The 18827-nt window shown below is 33.8% G+C and overlaps 9 protein-coding genes and 1 non-coding gene across 10 annotated transcripts; 3 read left to right on the forward strand and 7 right to left on the reverse strand.

Moving 5' to 3' along the window:
* Positions 1-13: 13 nt before the first annotated feature.
* On the reverse strand, positions 14-2557 carry PPL_02741 (uncharacterized protein; the record flags this gene model as incomplete). The annotated part of the gene is made up of 3 exons (XM_020573720.1): positions 14-352; positions 435-542; positions 869-2557. The coding sequence occupies 3 exons, from the start codon at positions 2555-2557 to the stop codon at positions 14-16; spliced, it is 2136 nt and encodes a 711-aa protein (XP_020435792.1).
* Positions 2558-2755: 198 nt separating this feature from the next.
* Positions 2756-4567, reverse strand: PPL_02742 (uncharacterized protein; the record flags this gene model as incomplete). Its single annotated transcript, XM_020573721.1, has 1 exon — positions 2756-4567. One exon carries the CDS (start codon positions 4565-4567, stop codon positions 2756-2758), a length of 1812 nt encoding a protein of 603 aa, XP_020435793.1.
* A 228-nt stretch (positions 4568-4795) lies between these two features.
* Positions 4796-6251, forward strand: PPL_02743 (uncharacterized protein; the record flags this gene model as incomplete). Its single annotated transcript, XM_020573722.1, has 2 exons — positions 4796-4975; positions 5118-6251. 2 exons carry the CDS (start codon positions 4796-4798, stop codon positions 6249-6251), a joined length of 1314 nt encoding a protein of 437 aa, XP_020435794.1.
* A 461-nt stretch (positions 6252-6712) lies between these two features.
* On the reverse strand, positions 6713-8002 carry PPL_02744 (uncharacterized protein; the record flags this gene model as incomplete). The annotated part of the gene is made up of 1 exon (XM_020573723.1): positions 6713-8002. The coding sequence occupies one exon, from the start codon at positions 8000-8002 to the stop codon at positions 6713-6715; it is 1290 nt and encodes a 429-aa protein (XP_020435795.1).
* A 387-nt stretch (positions 8003-8389) lies between these two features.
* On the reverse strand, positions 8390-9694 carry PPL_02745 (uncharacterized protein; the record flags this gene model as incomplete). Its single annotated transcript, XM_020573724.1, has 1 exon — positions 8390-9694. The coding sequence occupies one exon, from the start codon at positions 9692-9694 to the stop codon at positions 8390-8392; it is 1305 nt and encodes a 434-aa protein (XP_020435796.1).
* Positions 9695-10174: 480 nt separating this feature from the next.
* On the reverse strand, positions 10175-10416 carry PPL_02746 (uncharacterized protein; the record flags this gene model as incomplete). Its single annotated transcript, XM_020573725.1, has 2 exons — positions 10175-10296; positions 10380-10416. 2 exons carry the CDS (start codon positions 10414-10416, stop codon positions 10175-10177), a joined length of 159 nt encoding a protein of 52 aa, XP_020435797.1.
* A 221-nt stretch (positions 10417-10637) lies between these two features.
* On the reverse strand, positions 10638-11402 carry med20 (putative mediator complex subunit 20; the record flags this gene model as incomplete). The annotated part of the gene is made up of 3 exons (XM_020573726.1): positions 10638-10937; positions 11025-11304; positions 11395-11402. The coding sequence occupies 3 exons, from the start codon at positions 11400-11402 to the stop codon at positions 10638-10640; spliced, it is 588 nt and encodes a 195-aa protein (XP_020435798.1).
* Positions 11403-11588: 186 nt separating this feature from the next.
* Positions 11589-11659, forward strand: PPL_02748. Its single transcript has one exon. It is a non-coding gene; the product is annotated as a tRNA-Gly (tRNA).
* A 227-nt stretch (positions 11660-11886) lies between these two features.
* PPL_02749 (uncharacterized protein) lies at positions 11887-15256 on the reverse strand (the record flags this gene model as incomplete). Its single annotated transcript, XM_020573727.1, has 4 exons — positions 11887-11928; positions 12592-12707; positions 12975-13086; positions 13559-15256. 4 exons carry the CDS (start codon positions 15254-15256, stop codon positions 11887-11889), a joined length of 1968 nt encoding a protein of 655 aa, XP_020435799.1.
* A 950-nt stretch (positions 15257-16206) lies between these two features.
* PPL_02750 (cwfJ family protein) lies at positions 16207-18825 on the forward strand (the record flags this gene model as incomplete). Its single annotated transcript, XM_020573728.1, has 2 exons — positions 16207-18230; positions 18465-18825. 2 exons carry the CDS (start codon positions 16207-16209, stop codon positions 18823-18825), a joined length of 2385 nt encoding a protein of 794 aa, XP_020435800.1.
* Between the last annotated feature and the right edge of the window lie 2 nt (positions 18826-18827).

The raw sequence follows: 18827 nt of genomic DNA on the forward strand, positions 1-18827 counted from the left end.
TTTAGTTTTTTTTTTAGATTTTATTGGTGGCCTCTTTGGCTTCGGTTTCCGGCTTCTTCTTCTTTAGCTTCTCAAGCTCTTTGGCCTTCTTGTATTCGGCTGGATGTTTATCTTCACGGCCACAAATAGTTAAGGACTTACACGGACCCTTGCATTCGTGTTCTGCTGTGCCCCTCTTGGCTTTCTTTGGCTTATGGCAAACTGGACATAATCTTGGACGATAAGATTTTTTCTTGGCTTCCACCGCACCATCTTCACTGTCATGTTCATCACTGGATGCTTCCTCCAAATCGGATAAATCAGAGTCGGTATCAGCTTGCAATGGCTTAGATCTAGAGATATTCTGCAACTTCTATAGAATCAAATAGTATATCAAAAAGAATATTAATAAAAGAAAGTTTTTTTAAAAACAATATTTAAAATTGTATATTTACTTTAGCTTGACGATCAGGATAATTGTCCTCTTCTTCAGTGGATTCTAAATCCTCTTCTTCTACTTCTTCTTCTTCTACATGTATTATTTGTTTATTTCTATAATTCTTCTAAACAAATAATAAAAATAAAGGGGTCTCATGTTTCACTTTTGCAATAATTTGTTATTAAAATTAGATATTAATTAGTAAATCAGAATAAATTAATTATTATATAGTGAATAAAAATCACTAAGATAAATTCACCCAAGGGGACTTTTGTTACATATAAAACAACAACATATAAATGGAGAAATAAATAAAATTGAAAGTTTGTTCTGTTTCTTAATCATTTTATTTTATTATTAAACAAATACTTTTATACAAAATTATGTTATTCATATTTAATTAGTAGTGGTGGAGGTTGTTGCAACCTTTTCAATATATTTAGCTAATACGTTGATTGCTTTCGATGATTCTGGGAATTTCTCAGCGAGTTGGGCTTGATATTCCAAGAGTTTTTCTGTTGGCAAGTCGACTCTATCAATGTTGTTGAGTAACCATTCCAACGTTTCTTCGGAGTCACATTCGAAAAGGTTTTCCAAGTGTTCATTGAGATAATTGTTAATATTAATATTCTTCATGTTGTATTTCGGTATATTTTCCAATAGCCATTGAGCAATATCCAATCGCTCCGAGTAAATAGCATAATGCAATGCGGTCTCTGTGCATCCTTCGGTTCTGTTGGCATGTAACCACTTCATAACATCGTATTGTTGATACCTCAGAGCGGTATCCATGGTGTCAGTGGAGAACTTGAAACGGTTATTGTCACCATCGTTACGCTCGTGTAGGAATTGAAGTAGTTCGAGGTTGCCTTGTTTGATAACAAAGGGTAGTGAATTAGCGGTACACTGTTGAGTGGTGTTCTGGTCGAGCCATTTCAGAGTTTCAAAGAATCCATTCTTTACGACATCATCCATCACATCGGATTCACAACGCTCCGTTCTATTCTCATAGATCCACTTCAACATTTCTAGGTGTCCTCTTTTGGCAGCTTCTTCTATTCTTCTTGGAGACAACTTTTCGTTTGGATATTTCTCATTCATCCATTTAACAACGTTCAGCTGACCACCTTCAATTGCGGCATCCATTGGTGATTCCCATCGAACATCTTTATCGTCGCTTAACAAATGGAGCACCTCCAAGTTTCCAGTCTTGGCAGCCGTTTCAAGCATTCTATTTGGGAGAGTGAATTTATGTTCACGTAATAGCTTGAATATTGCAAATGGTTTGCCGGGTAACGAAGCAATTTTCATATACTCATCATTCTTTGGACGTTGGAGTTGTTTGTGCTCGGCAAGAAGATACTCTACCGTTTGGAGATGTCCTCCCAAGACGGCATACTTCATCATATCAGATTTCGACAGTTCGTGTCCTCTATTCTCAGCCAACCATTGTATGAGATCGATTCTTCCGATTCTGGCAGAGTTGTTCAATGCATTATTGAAAGTATTGATAACCGGCTTTGAGCTGGGATCTTCATCGAATTTTCGGGAAAAGAATTTAACCACATCCAAGTCACCTGACAATGGTGCAACTGCCAACATCTTATTGAAATCCCACTTAATAATAACTGTTGAAGTTTCAGTAGAAGTGGTAGTAGTAGCAGCAGCTAATCTATCCATTAGATAATTAATTATATCTAATCTACCGTTCTTTGATGCATATTCCAATGCGTCGTTGAGAGTGTCTTGTACTTGTGTTGTTGGTGTAGTTGTTGCTTTTTCTTTGACAGTAGTAGTAGTAGTAGTTGATTCCAATTCCTCTTTGAGTCGTTGTTCAATGTCGTAGTGATCCAATAAGTATTTCATCATCTCTACACTACCACCTTTAATAACACCAAAGAATATCGATAGATTCAATCTCTTGACACCGTTGACCTTCAATCGTTCAAGACACGCCTTAAACTCTGGTAGATAGCCATGTGTTGCCAAGACATAGGGTCTCTTAATCACTTCGCTCCACTGGTAGTGATACTTAAACAGTATCTCATCATTCCAACGTGCTATCTCTTTGATATGGTTAACAATCAACTTGCAAACCACAACATTTTTTAAAACAGATATAATTAATTGTTTATCCATTATTATTATTATTACTAAAAAGTAAATAAAATATATAGAAATAAGTTTAAAAATACAATATAAAATAATAATAATCTAATATGTTTTAGTATTAGATTTTGTTCAAAAACAATAAATCATCCCTCATCTGATCAACACTTTTCATCCCTCAAATTTTCCGTTTTTCTCAAGAAAATGTTGTTGATTTATAAATAATATTTATTCTTTAATTGATTTTGTTAATGGTTTACAACTATCATCATTTTCATTCTCTTCATGCTTTCTCTTTGTGGATTTCGAAAGGATGGTCTCTTGAATATGATCAACTAAATAGGTATTGCTTTTTGTTGATTTCGGAAACTCCTTTGCCATCTTGGTTTGGTATTTAAGAAGTTCATCCGGTGGCAATTGAATATGTTCTATGAGCCATTTCAAAATATCTCGGTCATCTCTCTCGAAAAGATATTCCAGGTGTCTATCTAATTGCTCGCTAATACCATCGATGTTCAGCGATTTCGGATACTTTTCGTAGACCCATTCGACCATGTCCAATCGTAGATGATAAATACACTGAAGCAATGACATATAAGTACAGCCTTCGGTTCGATTCTCTTGTAACCACCGCATCATATTAAAATCCTCTTTCTCGGCAGCACAATCCATTGTCTCCTCTGAGAAATGGAATCGGTTATTCTTACCGTTGTTTCTCTCGTGCATGAATTTAACAACATCCAGATGTCCAGCTTTCACTACAGTATCTAGGATATTATTATCGAATTGAAAATATTGATCTGATTGCGGTTGCTCTACTACATGAGTTGTTGTCGTTGTCGTCGCCATCATTGGTTCCTCACTATCCAACCAAAGAAGTACTTCAATATGGCCATTCGATGCAACTTCATTAACAATGTTACGTGAACATCGTTCCGTACGGTTAACATACAGCCATTTCAGAGCGTCGATGTATCCACGTTTTGCACACTCATCGAATGCCTTTGTCGTACAGCCTTCACTTCGATTCTCGTGTAACCATCGCATCATCCCAAAGTGATTGTGTTCCGCAGCAACATCCATATGTGTTTTTTCGAATCTTACTCTGGTATCTGATTTTTTGGATTCATTGTCAATCAGTTTCATCACCTCGACATTGCCACTTCTAGCGACCATCTCCACGAGGCTCGGTGGATATTGGTAGTCATTGTCATTGAGAAGCTTGAAGATTTCCAATGCTTTCTCATTGCCGAAGCGAATCAATCGCATGTAGGCATCGTTTCTCGGACGTTGCAGTAATTTGTGTTTCGTCCACAGGTAAACAACGGTATCTAAATGACTTCCAGAGATTGCATATTTCATCATATCGGATTTCGTCAGCTCACTCGAACGATTCTCTGCCAACCACTGAATCAAATCGATTCTACCGATTCTCGCGGCATTATTGAAGCAATTATTAAAAGTATTGATTTCTGGTCGTGCAGTTGGATCTTCATCGACTTTGCGTGAAAAGAATTTAACCACCTCCAGGTCACCGGACAACGGTGCAACCGAGAGCATCTTACGGTAATCCCAATGCATAGATGTAAATTCGGCTGTTGTGAATCTCTCAAAGAGGCAATTAACAATATCCATTCTACCTTTCTTTGTTGCATGCTCCATTACGTCGTTCAGCGTCATTTGTACTTCCGATGGTTTCCGATTGGCAGTCGATTGCAATTCCTCTTTGAGAAGCTGATCTACTTTGTAGTGATCCAACAAGTGCTGCATCATCTCTACGTTACCACCTTTGATAACACCAAAGAACAACGAGAGATGTGATCTCTGTAGTTCAAAGCGCATCACGTCAAGACACGCCTTAAACTCTTTTGAATATCCATGAGCCGCCAAAACATAAGGTCTCGTAATAATTTCATTCCAACTATAATAAATTCTTTGACTATTGTGATCAATCGTTCTAGTTACTTCATTAACCTTTTCAAATATTAATTGATTCAATACTACATTTCTAAAGACACAAGAAAATAATGATTTTTCCATTGTTTTTTTTTTTAAAAATTAAAATATATCTATCTTGTATCTATTAATCTATTATCTTCAATTAGACAATGAAAAAAAAAATGTAAAAAAGATGATGTTGATGTGGTTAACAAGTGCCTCATCATAATCAGGGAAGTGTGGCAAATTTTTATAATTAACATGAATTCTAAATTCATATAATTAAAAGATGAGAATATATATAGTTAATAAAAAGAGATCGATAACAAGATGACAAAAGAGATATTAGAACATAAAGTATATAATAGAGATGAACTTGAGAAAATGAAAAGAGATGTGTTGGTTGAAATAATGAAAGAATACTCATTTAAAACACGGTGGCTTAAAAAAAGATATGCTGATAGATGCGATCATTCAACGTCAGGAGCATCTCGCAGATCTGAAATCAAAGCTAGTTACAGACAACTCAATCGAACAATATCATCGTGGAACGGTCGAGTATCGATTGCCAACAATGCTCATCTATCGAATCATTCGTGATCTCTGGCACGATGATATCGACTTCATACTGAACCCAGATCAACTTTGTCAGAACTACCGATGGCTACTCTCAATTGGCTTGGTCTCCAAGGAGTTGTTCAAACTGATATCATCGTTGTTCACTCGTGTCGATCTTTACAATCGGGACGCTCTCTACAACGGCGAGGTCGATCCAACTATGAATGTACATTCGGCACAGTCACTCAAGAACTGTATTCTTAATCCACGTTCAGTATTCAAGAATATCATTCACCTAACACTCTCAATGGAAACCTTCAAGAATCTAACAGACAAGACAACGACGACAACATGTACACCAGTCGAATTACGACTGATCTTCAACAGTGTCAGAAAGTTCAAGGTGATCGACACTCAAAGAGAGAAGCCGTTCCAAATTCAACATTGTAAGCTGCTCATCCAGTACATGCCGAATCTAAAATCATTGATACTCGATCAAGCAAAGATCGACAACATCAAAGTATTTCAAATTCTCCAACAAATACCGAGATTGACATCACTCGACATCTCAAACATACGATGGGGCAGATTTCCATCTAAAGAACATATCATCGGTAATTCCATGCGCAAGTTGAAACTACCAATGTATTTCTCAAGAATGTGCAGTAATATGCCAAGTGAGAATACCCAACTGGAAACTCTCAGTCTCGGTTCCGTAGAACAAAAAGATATGATTTACTTGAAGGATCAACTCAAGTATCTCAACAAACTCATTGTTTGGTATGTTCAACACGAATTAGGTTTGTCTTTGTCGAAACTGTTGTGTTTGGCTGAGTGCCGGGTTCGTACACTCTATGCCACTGAAACCGGCTGGATCACTCAAATGCTACGAACCAATCGGACCATCGTAACTCTGGACGTCGGTGATGATCTGTCTTCCACTGTCAGAATGGCATCGAATTCGCCATCGATCAACCGAATCATCTATCATAGCAATAGTACCATGCACAATCTCGCCATGAATACAAAGACCGATCGCAATAAATCCAGTGGATATGCACATATCAAATCAAAGAATCGACCATTGTCAAATCATGCACAACTACCGATTTGGAATTATGCCAAGAAGATCTACGATGCCACAGATAATCACACTGAAAACCAAACGATCGAAGAAAGCTTTCCGAATCTCAAGTTTCTATACTATCGACATTTCAGCCACGGCTGATCAGAGATGATAATGATGATATTGATGATGTGAACTTGTTCCACCTTAAGGGACCTGTGCAATAATATTATCCTTAGAAATGAATTAGAATTGCAATGATTATAATGATATAAATAAATCATTTATTATTTTTAGGACTTATCCAGAGAAGAATGAATCGATCATTATAGTTATAATAACCAATTATGTTTGTTGCGTATTGTTGGATGACTTTTAATGATATCATCTATAGGTTTAAGGTGAATAAACTCTGGTTTGACGTTGGCTTTATTTCTAAGGTCATTTTGTTAATATTTGTTATTAAATATTCAACGTTAGGAGCATCTCGCAGATCGGAAAGCTTTGAAATCAAAAATAGTTACAGACAACTCAATTGAACAGTACCATCGTGGAACTATTGAGTATCGATTGCCAACGTTATGATAAAACAAAATTTGAAATTTATTAAGATTTTATTAGAATTATAATAACCAATTATGTTTGTTGCGTATTGTTGGATGACTTTTAATGATATCATCTATAGGTTTAAGGTGAATAAACTCTGGTTTGATGTTGGCTTTATTCCTTAGTCTTATATCAATGTAGATTCTTCTTAAAGTTCTATTATTCTTAAGAGTCTCAAGGAATTCAGTATCGATTTGATTGTTCATCATGTTGATTTCACACTTTAGAACTCTGTCTGGTGGAAATCCATATTGTTGTTGAAGCTCTTGTTGTTTGTTGAGAAGTTTGGTGATTCCTTCAAAGGTGTTGTAAGGGAATGGTCGGATATTCAATTCTCTGACCAAAGCTAACATCTCAATATCTACGTCTTGGACAATGATTTTTAAATGCTGAAGTGTAGTTCGTGTCACTGGACAACGGGAACTGAGCCAATCGAGTTGAAGTCGTTCAATTGATGACTCTTGAAATAGATAGTCTAGACATTGTGTGTTGTGCTTTGGAAATTCAAATGGTAGAGAAAGGCTTTTCAAAGATTGCTGTTTCTTTAGATAGTTTAACAGTGCTGTTTGAAATGAATCCAATAGTTCCAATGGTTCAGATGATTGAACTTTGAATGCAAAATGCTCCAAAGATTTGAATTTGAGTAAACCATTGAAGAAAAGCGATGAATAGCTATCGAACATTAGAAAGTAACCATAGTCACTCGAATCTGAATTGGTATCTACAATTTCGAGTGATGTCAAATGTTGGAAATGATCTGATACCAGAAACTTTGTGAATGGTACGAAATCTTCGTAACTAATATTTTCAAAGTCTTCTGGGAATTCTCTAGTAACACCGATCATGAGATGTTTCAGCGTTGGTGATAATAACTTGATATCTTCGTATATATCTGGGTAACTAGCATTGAGATTACATTTCAAAGTTTCAAGTGAATTCATTCCTAAATTGATCATAATTTTAATATCTGAATGAGCAGATCTCAGTGATCTAAGAGTTGGTGTGATTAACGCCAAACCATCTCTAGTCACCTCTCTAAGTGCTCCAACATTACAGTCCAACTCTAATAGATTACTAAACAATGAACATCTGTTTAGATTGTCATCTGATTTCATTCTAAAATGAGACTTTAACAATTCATCTATCCTCCGAGATGATCCTATAAAACTTGTATTCAGCGAACAAATGACATCATGACAATACCAATTTATCATACTAAGTGATCTTGCATAATTTTTATTCTTTTCATTATCAAACCAAAGATATTCTACTATTATTTTATAGATTCTATTTTCAAATATAGTCATTCTTCTACGACATATATATATATATTTAATATAGGATGTGATTAAAAAAAACAACTATTGAATAAATAATTAAAAAAACTGTGTTTGAAATCTAAAAAACAAATATGGTCTTCTTTGTTTCAACTATCAGCTAATGTTGATCACACCCAGGACACTAATTTCAAAACAATTTTTTTTGATAAATTTTTTAATTTTTTTCAAAAAACAAAAACATATTATTCTATCTCTTTGTTCTTTCTATTATATATATTAATACTATCTTAGTATAAACAAATAAATAGTTTTAAATGATTCATATCAAGATTGATTTTAAACAAAAAAAAAAAAAACGGTTGTAATTTATTAAGATTTATTCAGATTAATTAAAATTAATTAAAATTTCACATATTATAATAACCAATTATGTTTATTGCGTATTGTTGGATGACTTTTAATAATATCATCTATAGGTTTAAGGTGAATAAACTCTGGTTTAATGTTGCCTTCGTTCTGACATATAATTTCAATGTAGATTCTTCTAAGAGTTCTATTATTCTTGAGAGTCTTTAGGAATTCTTCATCGATTTGATTGTCGATCATTTGTACTTTACAGGTTAGTACTCTATCTGCTGGAAATCCATATTGCTGTTGAAGATCTTGTTGTTTGATTAGAAGCTTGGTGATTCCTCCAAAGGTATTGGTTATGAATGATCGGTTATCCAATTCTCTTACCAATGCCAACATCTCGATATCTTGATCTTCTACCCCGATTGTAAAATGTTGAAGTGTAGTTCGTGTCACTAGGCAATGAAAAGCAAGCCAATCGATATGAAGTCTTTCAATTGATGACTCTTGGAAAAGATAGTCTAAACAAGAGGTGTTTTGCTTTGGAGATTCAAACAACGGTAATACTAGGCTTTTCAAAGACTTTTGGCTCGTAAGATAGTTTAATAACTTCGCTTGGAATGCATCCATTTTCTCCATCGGTTCAAAAGATTGGATTTTAAAAGAAATGTTTAATGCCAAACGCTCCAAAGATTTGAATTTGAGTAAACCATTGAAGAACATTGATGAATAGCTATCGAGCATTAGAAAGTAACCATAGTCACCGGAATCTAAATTGGTGTCTTCAATTTCGAGTGATGTCAAATGTTGGAAATGGTCTGATACCAAATACTTGGTAATTGGAACGAAATCTTCGTATCTAACACTTTGATAAGCATCATGGAAATCCATACCAACACCGATCTTGAGATGTTTCAGTGTGGGTGATAATAACTTGATATCTTCGTAATCGCTAACTTTATTTACGAATACATTACACTCCAAACTTTCAAGTGAATTCATTCCTAAATCGATCATCAATTTAATATCTGAATGAGCACATTTCAATGATCTGATTGTTGGTGCAATTAACTTCAAACCATCTCTGGTCACCTCTCTAAGTTCACCAACATTACAGTACAACTCTAATAGATTACTAAACAATGAACATCTGTTTAGATTGTCATCTGTTTTAATTCTAAAATGAGACTTTAACAATTCATCTATGATCTGAGATGATCCTTGAAAGCTAGTATTCAGCGAACAAATGACATCATGACAATACCAATTTATCATACTAAGTGATCTTGCATAACTTTTATTATTTTCATAATCAAACCAAAGATATTCTACTATTATTCTATAGATTCTATTTTCAAATATTGTCATTTTTTTTATTTGTTGTTATATAAATATTAAATAAAAAACAAATTATATGATTTTATAAATATTAAAATGAATTCTAATCAAAACAATTAGTTTAAATCCTTCTCTTTGTCTTCTATTTATTAACTAGAAGTATTCAACTCTAGAGACATGGTTTTACTTCGATACCAGCAACCAAATATTATCTTGATTTTTTTTCAAATTTTACACGCTGGTATCCTGGTAGAATCTTTTTTGGGTCGACTTGATTTCTGATTTTTACTAGTTATTTGAATTTAATGATATTTATATAATTATAATCTTGAAGTCGACAAAATAAAACTATCTTCACTAATATTACTATTGTTATTCCCACCTTTAAAGGTTGTTGAATTTTAAAGAATCAACCAGAGATTTAATTATTTTCTCTCAAAAGAGTAACTAGTTTTTTTTCTAAATTCATATTAAGATTTTAGTTAAGAAAACGCATATGATCCAAACTATTTATTGTATAATTTTTTGATAAAGTTTTCCTTCTGAATTGTACAACATAGTAGATTGTAAACATCCAAAAGTAGTATTATAATGGATCCATTGAACCAATGCAAGATTACCTGCTTCTGATGCTAAATGCATAACCGGAAGTGGACATTTACATCCAAGTTGGTAAAGTTGAATAATAAAAAAAACAATAATTTTTAAAACAAACCTATCTCAATTCTTACTCTAAAGAATACTAAAGCCATTGTATAATGGATAATAAAAGTATTCTCATTATTTAGATTATTGAAAACTTGTATTTATAAATAAAATAAAAAGATATCTAATCTTTGTTGATCTATCTTTGATTGTTTTGAGGTGAACAAAACTGATGAACACCCTTTTGATCTGATGATCAGTGAAGCTAAACATTTATTTATACATTGATTGTTGTTGTTTTTGATTATAGTATCTTTTGTTTTTCTTTTTATCTTGCACTACCTAAACTTTTAAAAAGATTGACATATTGTATCGATGTGTGTAGTTCAGAGTAGTTTCGCGGCAGTGCTGGGAATGCACTGAAATCGTATGAGGTTTGTACTTGATCAGCTGGGAATCCCAGGTTTCCACTGATAAACTCTGAGAGTAGTTTCGATGCGTTGAATGGTGATGTCGATGTAACCGAGCAAGCTGTATACTCTACTTCCACCGCAATTGCTTTTACATCTGCATTCAAAACAATCGGTCCTATTCTAATGATAAAATCACCTATTTCATATTTACTACCCTGTTTGTTGTAATATTAGAGTTAGTTTTATCATTAATAATTATGATAAAGATAATGATTAACAAAACAAATCAATAATAAACTTACTGATATCTCATGGGTTTGTCTTTTTTTATAGCTGTTGGTTTTCTCCAAGATTGATACAACTTCACGATCTGCTTCTACAACTGTGTACTGACTGACCATGTAACTCTTTTTTATCTTTTCGTCAAAGGTTAACAGATGAAACTCTCTGGGTGCATTGGGTGAACCATCAGGTAGTCTCTCTAGGTATAAAGAACATGATATTGACCACGATGATACTCTAATTCCTCCAAGAAATTCAATCTTTTTCTCAAGTTCTTTGATATTATCACCTTTAAATATACTGTAAAATTAGTTAAGTATTGATTTAATTTTTAGCAGCTTTCGTTCAATCATGTTTACCATTTGTAACCCATTGCTTATTAGCACTAACCAAAACATTATTTAATTAAATATGATCACAAATTTTCAAATTAATAAAATTGATTGGATTTTTTCCTGTACATATGATATTCTTGTTTTATCAAATATTTTACTTTGAGCAAGATTCAAGAATAATAAAATTAAATATATATGAGTAAAATGCAAGAAATAAATATCTTAAATAATTTTGCAAAAATATGAAATGCGTTGTTGGTCTAGTGGCAGAATTCTTGCCTACCAAGCAGGAGACCCGGGTTCGATTCCCGGACAACGCATCTATATCATCCTAATCACTTCCCCGGAAGCGGATAAAATATTTGTTGTGCATCATTCCAATTGATAATGAATTATATCTACCATTCTCTGATGCTACTTTTAATAGGTTATTTAACAAGTTTGTTCTATTATACAGTAAAATTACTATTTTTTTACCATCTAGTACCAAACTTAAAGATTAGTATATATCTTTTATATTTTTAATTTATTAAAGTTAAATAATATATTAGGAATAAGTACAAAGTAAGATGTATTCAAATATATAAGTCTTAATTTAAAAAAATAAAAATAAAAAATAAAAAAAAATAAAAAAGAAAAAAAATTATAAACTCAAACATGACAATTATTTAGTATTGTTTGAAAACAAGATAATTATTTATTTTATTTTATTCTTTAAAAATAATAAATTTAATAAAATATTATATATACATTTATAAAGTCTATAACAGAGATACTTAGACAAAGAATAGTAGATAGTTTCAATAGAGGTGACTCACAAGCACAGATAGCTCGAACTTTTGGAGTTAGTAGAGGAACAGTAGTAAATAGAATTAAAAGATTCAAACAAATAGAATCTTTGAAAGATAGAGTAAGAACAGGTAGACCAAGAATATTCAGTGACAGAATCAGAAGAGCAATAGTCAGATTTTTGTTAATTCGAGAATGTATGACCGTTCCCCAAGTGCAACAATGTATCGAGAGATGATTCAATAGGCTCGTTTCTATTAGCCAGATTCACAGAAAATATTTTCTGTGAATCCATCAACAATTTCTTGTATACAAACCTCTGTCGAAAAAACATGATTTGACACCGGCTGCAATCAAGGCAAGGTTGGCTTTCGCCAAAGAACATCGTCACTGGACAGTCGACCAATGGAAGCACTGTATATTCACCGATGAGTCTACAATCGAATCAAATCCTAAGAATTACAATCAATATGAATGGAACAGACTTGGTTGCAACAGATTCGAGAGAGTTTACAGGATGAGGAGATACCTGCGAAGGAAGTTTAATTTTTGGAGTTGTGTGACACCAGTCGGAACAGGCTATCTTGCTGAAATCGAAGGAACTTGGAAAACCAACAATATATAGAGATTCTCCAAAATCAAAACGTCGATTCTATTCAGCTTTATCGTGGAAACGTACGACAATATATTCTAGTTCAAGACAATTGTCCAGTTCATACCGCCAATAATGTGGTCAACTTTATGAGAGCTCGAAGTTTAAAAAATCTATTCATACCGGCATACTCACCAGATATTAAAATCATCGAGAACCTATGGGGAATAGTTAAAAAGAAAGTAAAGAATCACATGTACAGTCACCCTGGCGCGGATATGATGGAGGTGATCTGTGAGATATGGGAGGATATTGACCTACAATTAATTGACCATTTATATGAATCACTTCCAAACCGAATGGATGCTATTATACAGACAAAAGGCAAATGGACCATATATTAAATAAATTATTTTTTTTAAAAATTATTTTTTATTCAAAACATCAACTGTCACCATTCCGTACTAAATAATTGTCATGTTTGAGTTTATAACTTTTTTTCTTTTTTATTATTTTTTATTTTTTATTTTTATTTTTTTAAATTAAGACTTATATATTTGAATACATCTTACTTTGTACTTATTCCTAATATATTATTTAACTTTAATAAATTAAAAATATAAAAGATATATACTAATCTTTAAGTTTGGTACTAGATGGTAAAAAAATAGTAATTTTACTGTATTTATTTTTGGACAACTGCAAATCATTATTTATTTGTTAATCTTTTTGTTTTTTTAATATGTCGATTTATAATATCGTAAGCTTTAAAAAAAGATGGATGTTCTCTTTGAATCTCTTTTAGTAGCTCTGTTGTTGTAGACATGTTGTTTAATACCCATTCTAACGATTCGAATTGATCTTCGTTTATGAATCTCGAAATAACTGTTTTGACATCAATAGATTTGATATTGTATTGTGTTGGATGTTCGAGTAGCCATCGGAGGACTTTCAACTTTGAATAGGATGATTTCAACTTATTGTTTGTGCATAGCTCTGGCAATGTCACGTGAAACCATTTCATTATGCCAAGACACTCATTCTCAATGGCCAGATCCATTATTTCTCTTGAGAATCCAAATCGGTTGTTCACACCATTCTTTGAGTACAAGTATTTGACGGTTTCCAACTTTTTTTTGCCTGGTTCTATGATCACATGCAGTATATCATCGCTGAGTGTTATCTCTATACCGGGTTGTTGTTCGAACCATTCAAGCATCTCAACATGTCCACACGTTGCAATGGTATCGAAAAATATATCTGAATAGCGTTCGGTACGATTGGTGTATAGGAATTTCACCACTTCCAATTTACCATCGATTCCAGCGTTCTCGTATGCCTGATCAGTACATCCTTCACTTCTATTCTCGTGCAAAAACTGAATGATCTTGAGTGTAGTTCCATCTTCTACCTTATCAAAGATAGAATCGTATTCGATTTCATTACAACAAAAGTCCATAGCTCTAGTTGTGCAACCTTCACTTCTATTATAATGCAACCATTTAACAACATGGAGGTGGCCATTTACTGAAGCTTCATCCATAGCTTTACTTGAACATCCTTCAGTTCTATTTTCATTCAACCACCTAACCATTTCCAAGTTACCGGCTTTAGCTGCTCTGTTCATTGATGATTGTGAACATTGATAGGTTGTATTGGAATGCAGCCATTTCAGTAAATCTAAATTGTTTGTATCAACTGTATATTCCATTATTCTCTTGGTAATTTTCATTCCATTTTTAACCAACAGTTGAAAAGTTTCAGGACTATGATTTGTACTATACACAGAGTATGCAGAGTTTTCAAAATTAAAGAGTTGTCGGTGTTCTTTAAAGAGGTATTCCAACAATGCCAAGTGGTTTCCACTCTTGTTGTGAAGTAGCGCAAACTCCAACAAGTCAGAGTGCTGCAAATCCTCCAATCGATTTGCCATCAGCCATTCGATCATGTTGATACGACCGACTCTGGCAGCAGTCTCGAACGCATAGGTATGATAGAAAGATGTCGGTGAACTCTCCGATTGATCTTTCATTTTGATTGTCAGGAATTTCAATAGCTCCAAATTGCCTGAATACGGTGCTTCGGTGAGTGCCCGGTGAAAATCGAAATACATTAGACCGAATCTGTCGATCACGTAGTGAATGATATCGAGCCGATTGTACCTCGCTGCATGTGCAGAGAGATGACTGATAATGATTTTCTCAGATGTAACTTGGAGTCTTCGATCGATCTGAAAGTAAGCCAAAAGGTATTGAAACATGTCAAAGCTTCCACCTTTGATTGCACACGCCACTATCGAGTCGATATCACCAAATATCTCTTGACTGTTTGTCGGTATTGGATTACTCTTATCCATTAGATAGCTTTTTAACAAATCGAAATAGTCATATCTTGCCAACAGATTTGGAAGTTTCAAAACTTCACACCACTTGTAAGACTTCCTTTCAAATCTACAATTTAATTGATTTACTTTGATGAATATTAAATTTTTAATAACTTTATTATTAAATAATATTGAAAATAATATATTATCCATGTTTATTTAAAAAAAAAAAAAATTTAATGATCAGCTGATGCACCATTGCAAATTTGGCAACAAAGAAAGAATGGTTCAATAAAAATCTGATCGAAATCTAGTATAATTTAAGAAAGTTTAATGATCATATAAATATATATATTTTGTACTTTTGATACCATTGAAGTCAGTAAGTGATGAAACCTAATCAGAAGAACACAGTGAAACAACATGTAAGTCAATTGTCTAGATTAATTCTGTAATTCAAGTAGTGTTAAATATATATATTAATAGATTATACCTACCAACAATTTTATAGTGTTCTGTTGATATTCGAGACATATAGACAACTTGTGATTCTTCGGATACTTAATTGGGATATTGTTTGAAAGAGTATTCCTGTATTTGTGTGAATATAAGTTCTATTAAGTACAAATATGGGAAATCTCTAAACTATCATTTATTTACATATATTTCAAAAGGGTAATCATTTATCTCATATATGTCCCAGGCGTATTTAGTATAAGAATTTACAAAGCTATTTGTATGTCTCCAGATCAATATGTTGCGATATTAAGAAATTCAACCTATCTTTGGTCTCTATGCCATTGTTTTTGTTCGACAAAGCAATACAAGTAAAGTATTTCAAGGATTTGATGTTTTACACTATAGCATCCAACAGAACATGATCAATCCTATCAGTTCTTTATAAAGCCTTATAAGGCGAAACTTCTTTCAAAACTGTATTGACAACAAAATAAACTCTGTATTCTTCAAATTCTATAAAATGCCTAAATTTTATCTAATTCAAGAATTGTTATCATAAAATAATTAATAGTTGAACAGTGTTTTTACAAATAAATTAATGAAGTTGATTTTTTGTTTTTTTTTTTGTTGAAGAACTTTCAATAATAAAATTAAAATTTATTAAATATATAAACAAACTAATTTAGAAAGAAGAATAAGAAAGAATGTCAGATGATGATGATGACGAATGGGTTGAAGCACCTACAACAACAGATCATTCAAGTCAAAAAGAAAAGAAACATAAAGAAAAAAATAGCAAGAAGAAACATAAAGAAAAAAATAGAGATAGAGATAGAGATAGAGAAAGAGAAAGAGGAGATAATCATAAGAAAAGAAGTAAACAACATAAAAATGATGACGATGATGATGTAGTTGATGATAGTAAAAAGAAATTGAAAATAGATAATAATGATAGTAAAGATAGCGATAATGCTACTGGTGTTGGTGGTAGTGGTGGTGGTGGCAGAGATGATTGGATGAATATGGAATCGTCTTCATGGCTATCAGGTTCTAAGTCACACAACGATGTCAAACGTGAGTTGATGCAGCAAGCCAAAGACGAAAAGAATGCACTTGCCGATAAACTATCAAAGACTGCCGGACTTGTAGATCCTGAGCTATTTATGAAACAACATCAACAACAACAACAACAACAATCTACAGATAAAACAACGACAACAGCAACAGCAATACCTACAAGTAGCAAAAGTGACACTGATAAATCATTTCTGGTTGGAGATGGCGGTGCATCTTGGAGAGCAAAGAAATTACTTAGAGCACAACAACAAGCATCAGAATCTGGTGAATCGGTTAACACTGTTCTAAAAGAGAGATTAAGTGAAAATGAAATAGAGAATATCACCAAGACAAGCAATAAAAATAATTATAGCAATTATAATAAAAATAGTAACAGTCAAAGAAGTAATAATAACCCTAGAGATTACTTAAGAAAGGAAGAAGATGATAACATTAGTTTGAAAATGAAGAAACCAAGTAATGACTCTAAGCTATTCTGGAGTCCTGGTTCAAATAGAAGACATTCTAGCGGTGAGCATACCGATAGAGATACTTATGATAGAGATAGAAGAGATAGAGATAGAGATAGAGATAGAGACAGAGAAAGAAGTGATAGAGACAGAGATAGAGATAGAAGTAATAGAGATAGAGACAGAGACAGAGATAGAGACTATAAAGACAGAGACAGGGGTGATAATGATAAAAAGAGAGATAGAGACTATAGAGATGGAGACAGAGATAGAGACTATAAAAACAGAGACAGAGACAGAGATAATGACAAAAAGAGGGATGGAGACTATGGTGATAAAGATAAGGTTAAGGAAATTAAACCTGTTGTCGAGGTTGTTAGAACTGAACAACCTTCATATGCAGAACTATTCCCACATTTAGCAAAGAACAAAGTTAGTGAAAAAGAAGAGTCAAAGAAGAATCAGAATGAAGATTCACCAAGTTCAACAACAGCAGCAGCAGTAGTAACATCGACAACATCAACGACATCAACAACAAGATCCACTAATACAACAACAACAACAACACCTATCAACTTAAATAAATTAAATGCAGAGATGCTAAAAGCAAAGATGATGGGAGATAAAAATAAAATGGAGAAACTACAGAAACAGATAGATGAATATAAAGAACAACAACAACAGAATAATAATAATAATAATAATAATAATGAAAGAAAAGAAAATGAAAATAGAATAGAAGGTAGTAATCAAGTAAAGATATCTGGTTTGGATGAATTCGGTAAGAAGATTTATATGAAGGAATCGACCAGTAAGCTTAGCTCTAGACAGGAAGAACATTTCGATAAGAATGGTGAAAGATTGAAATATTATGATGATGACGATAAGGTTGATCTTGACACGCTTGTGGCGCGTGAGAAGCGTGGAACCGCCGGAAACATGGACTATGAATTCTTGAATACCATCTCCAAGGCAGAGAAGTGGGCACAGGATGACCGCGATGACTACGGTCCAGAGATGCAAGCGGGCAGCAAACAATCGAAGCGCAGACAACAGGAGAAGGAGAGTCGTGATGTCGATAAATTCAAACAGCAACTGGTCAATTCCGACCGGCGCGTCAACAGCGCGCTGGAGCGGTGCTGGCATTGTCCGGCAAGCAAGCAGTATCAACGCCACATGACAATTGCAACCGGACATCACATGTATCTATCGTTGCCAACGCGAAACTCGCTCGTCAATGGACACTGCCAGATCGTGCCGCTACAACATTCGCTCGCGTCAACTGCGATCGACGAAGAAGCATGGGACGAACTCAACAACTTTCGCAAGTGTTTGATTCAGATGTTTGCCGAGCAGGACAAGCAGGTCGTATTCATGGAGACGGCAATGCGATTCAAGCAACAGTATCATATGGTCGTAGATTGCATCCCACTGAGGAGTAACGACGCCACTAGCGCACCGGCATTCTTTAAGAAGGCACTGATGGAGTCAGAGTCGGAGTGGTCCAACAATCGACTGATCGACTCTGTCAAGAAAGGTGGATTACGTAATAGCATACCGCAGAACTTCTCTTATTTCTGGGTGGAATGTGGCTATAAACAGGTGGGATTCGTTCATCCCATAGAGAATGAAATCAAATTCCAGCGAGACTTTGGTAAGAATGTAATCGCAGGAATGTTAGATCTCGACCTCGATGAACTTCATTCCAAGAGAAAGAGTTATCAAGAGGAAGAAAGATATTCAAATCAATTTAAATCTCAATTCTCTGATTTCGATTGGACAAAACAATTAGAATAGGA

This window comes from Heterostelium album, assembly GCF_000004825.1.
Source record: "Heterostelium album PN500 unplaced genomic scaffold PPL_scaffold3, whole genome shotgun sequence".
NCBI classification, from domain to species: Eukaryota; Evosea; class Eumycetozoa; order Acytosteliales; family Acytosteliaceae; genus Heterostelium; species Heterostelium album.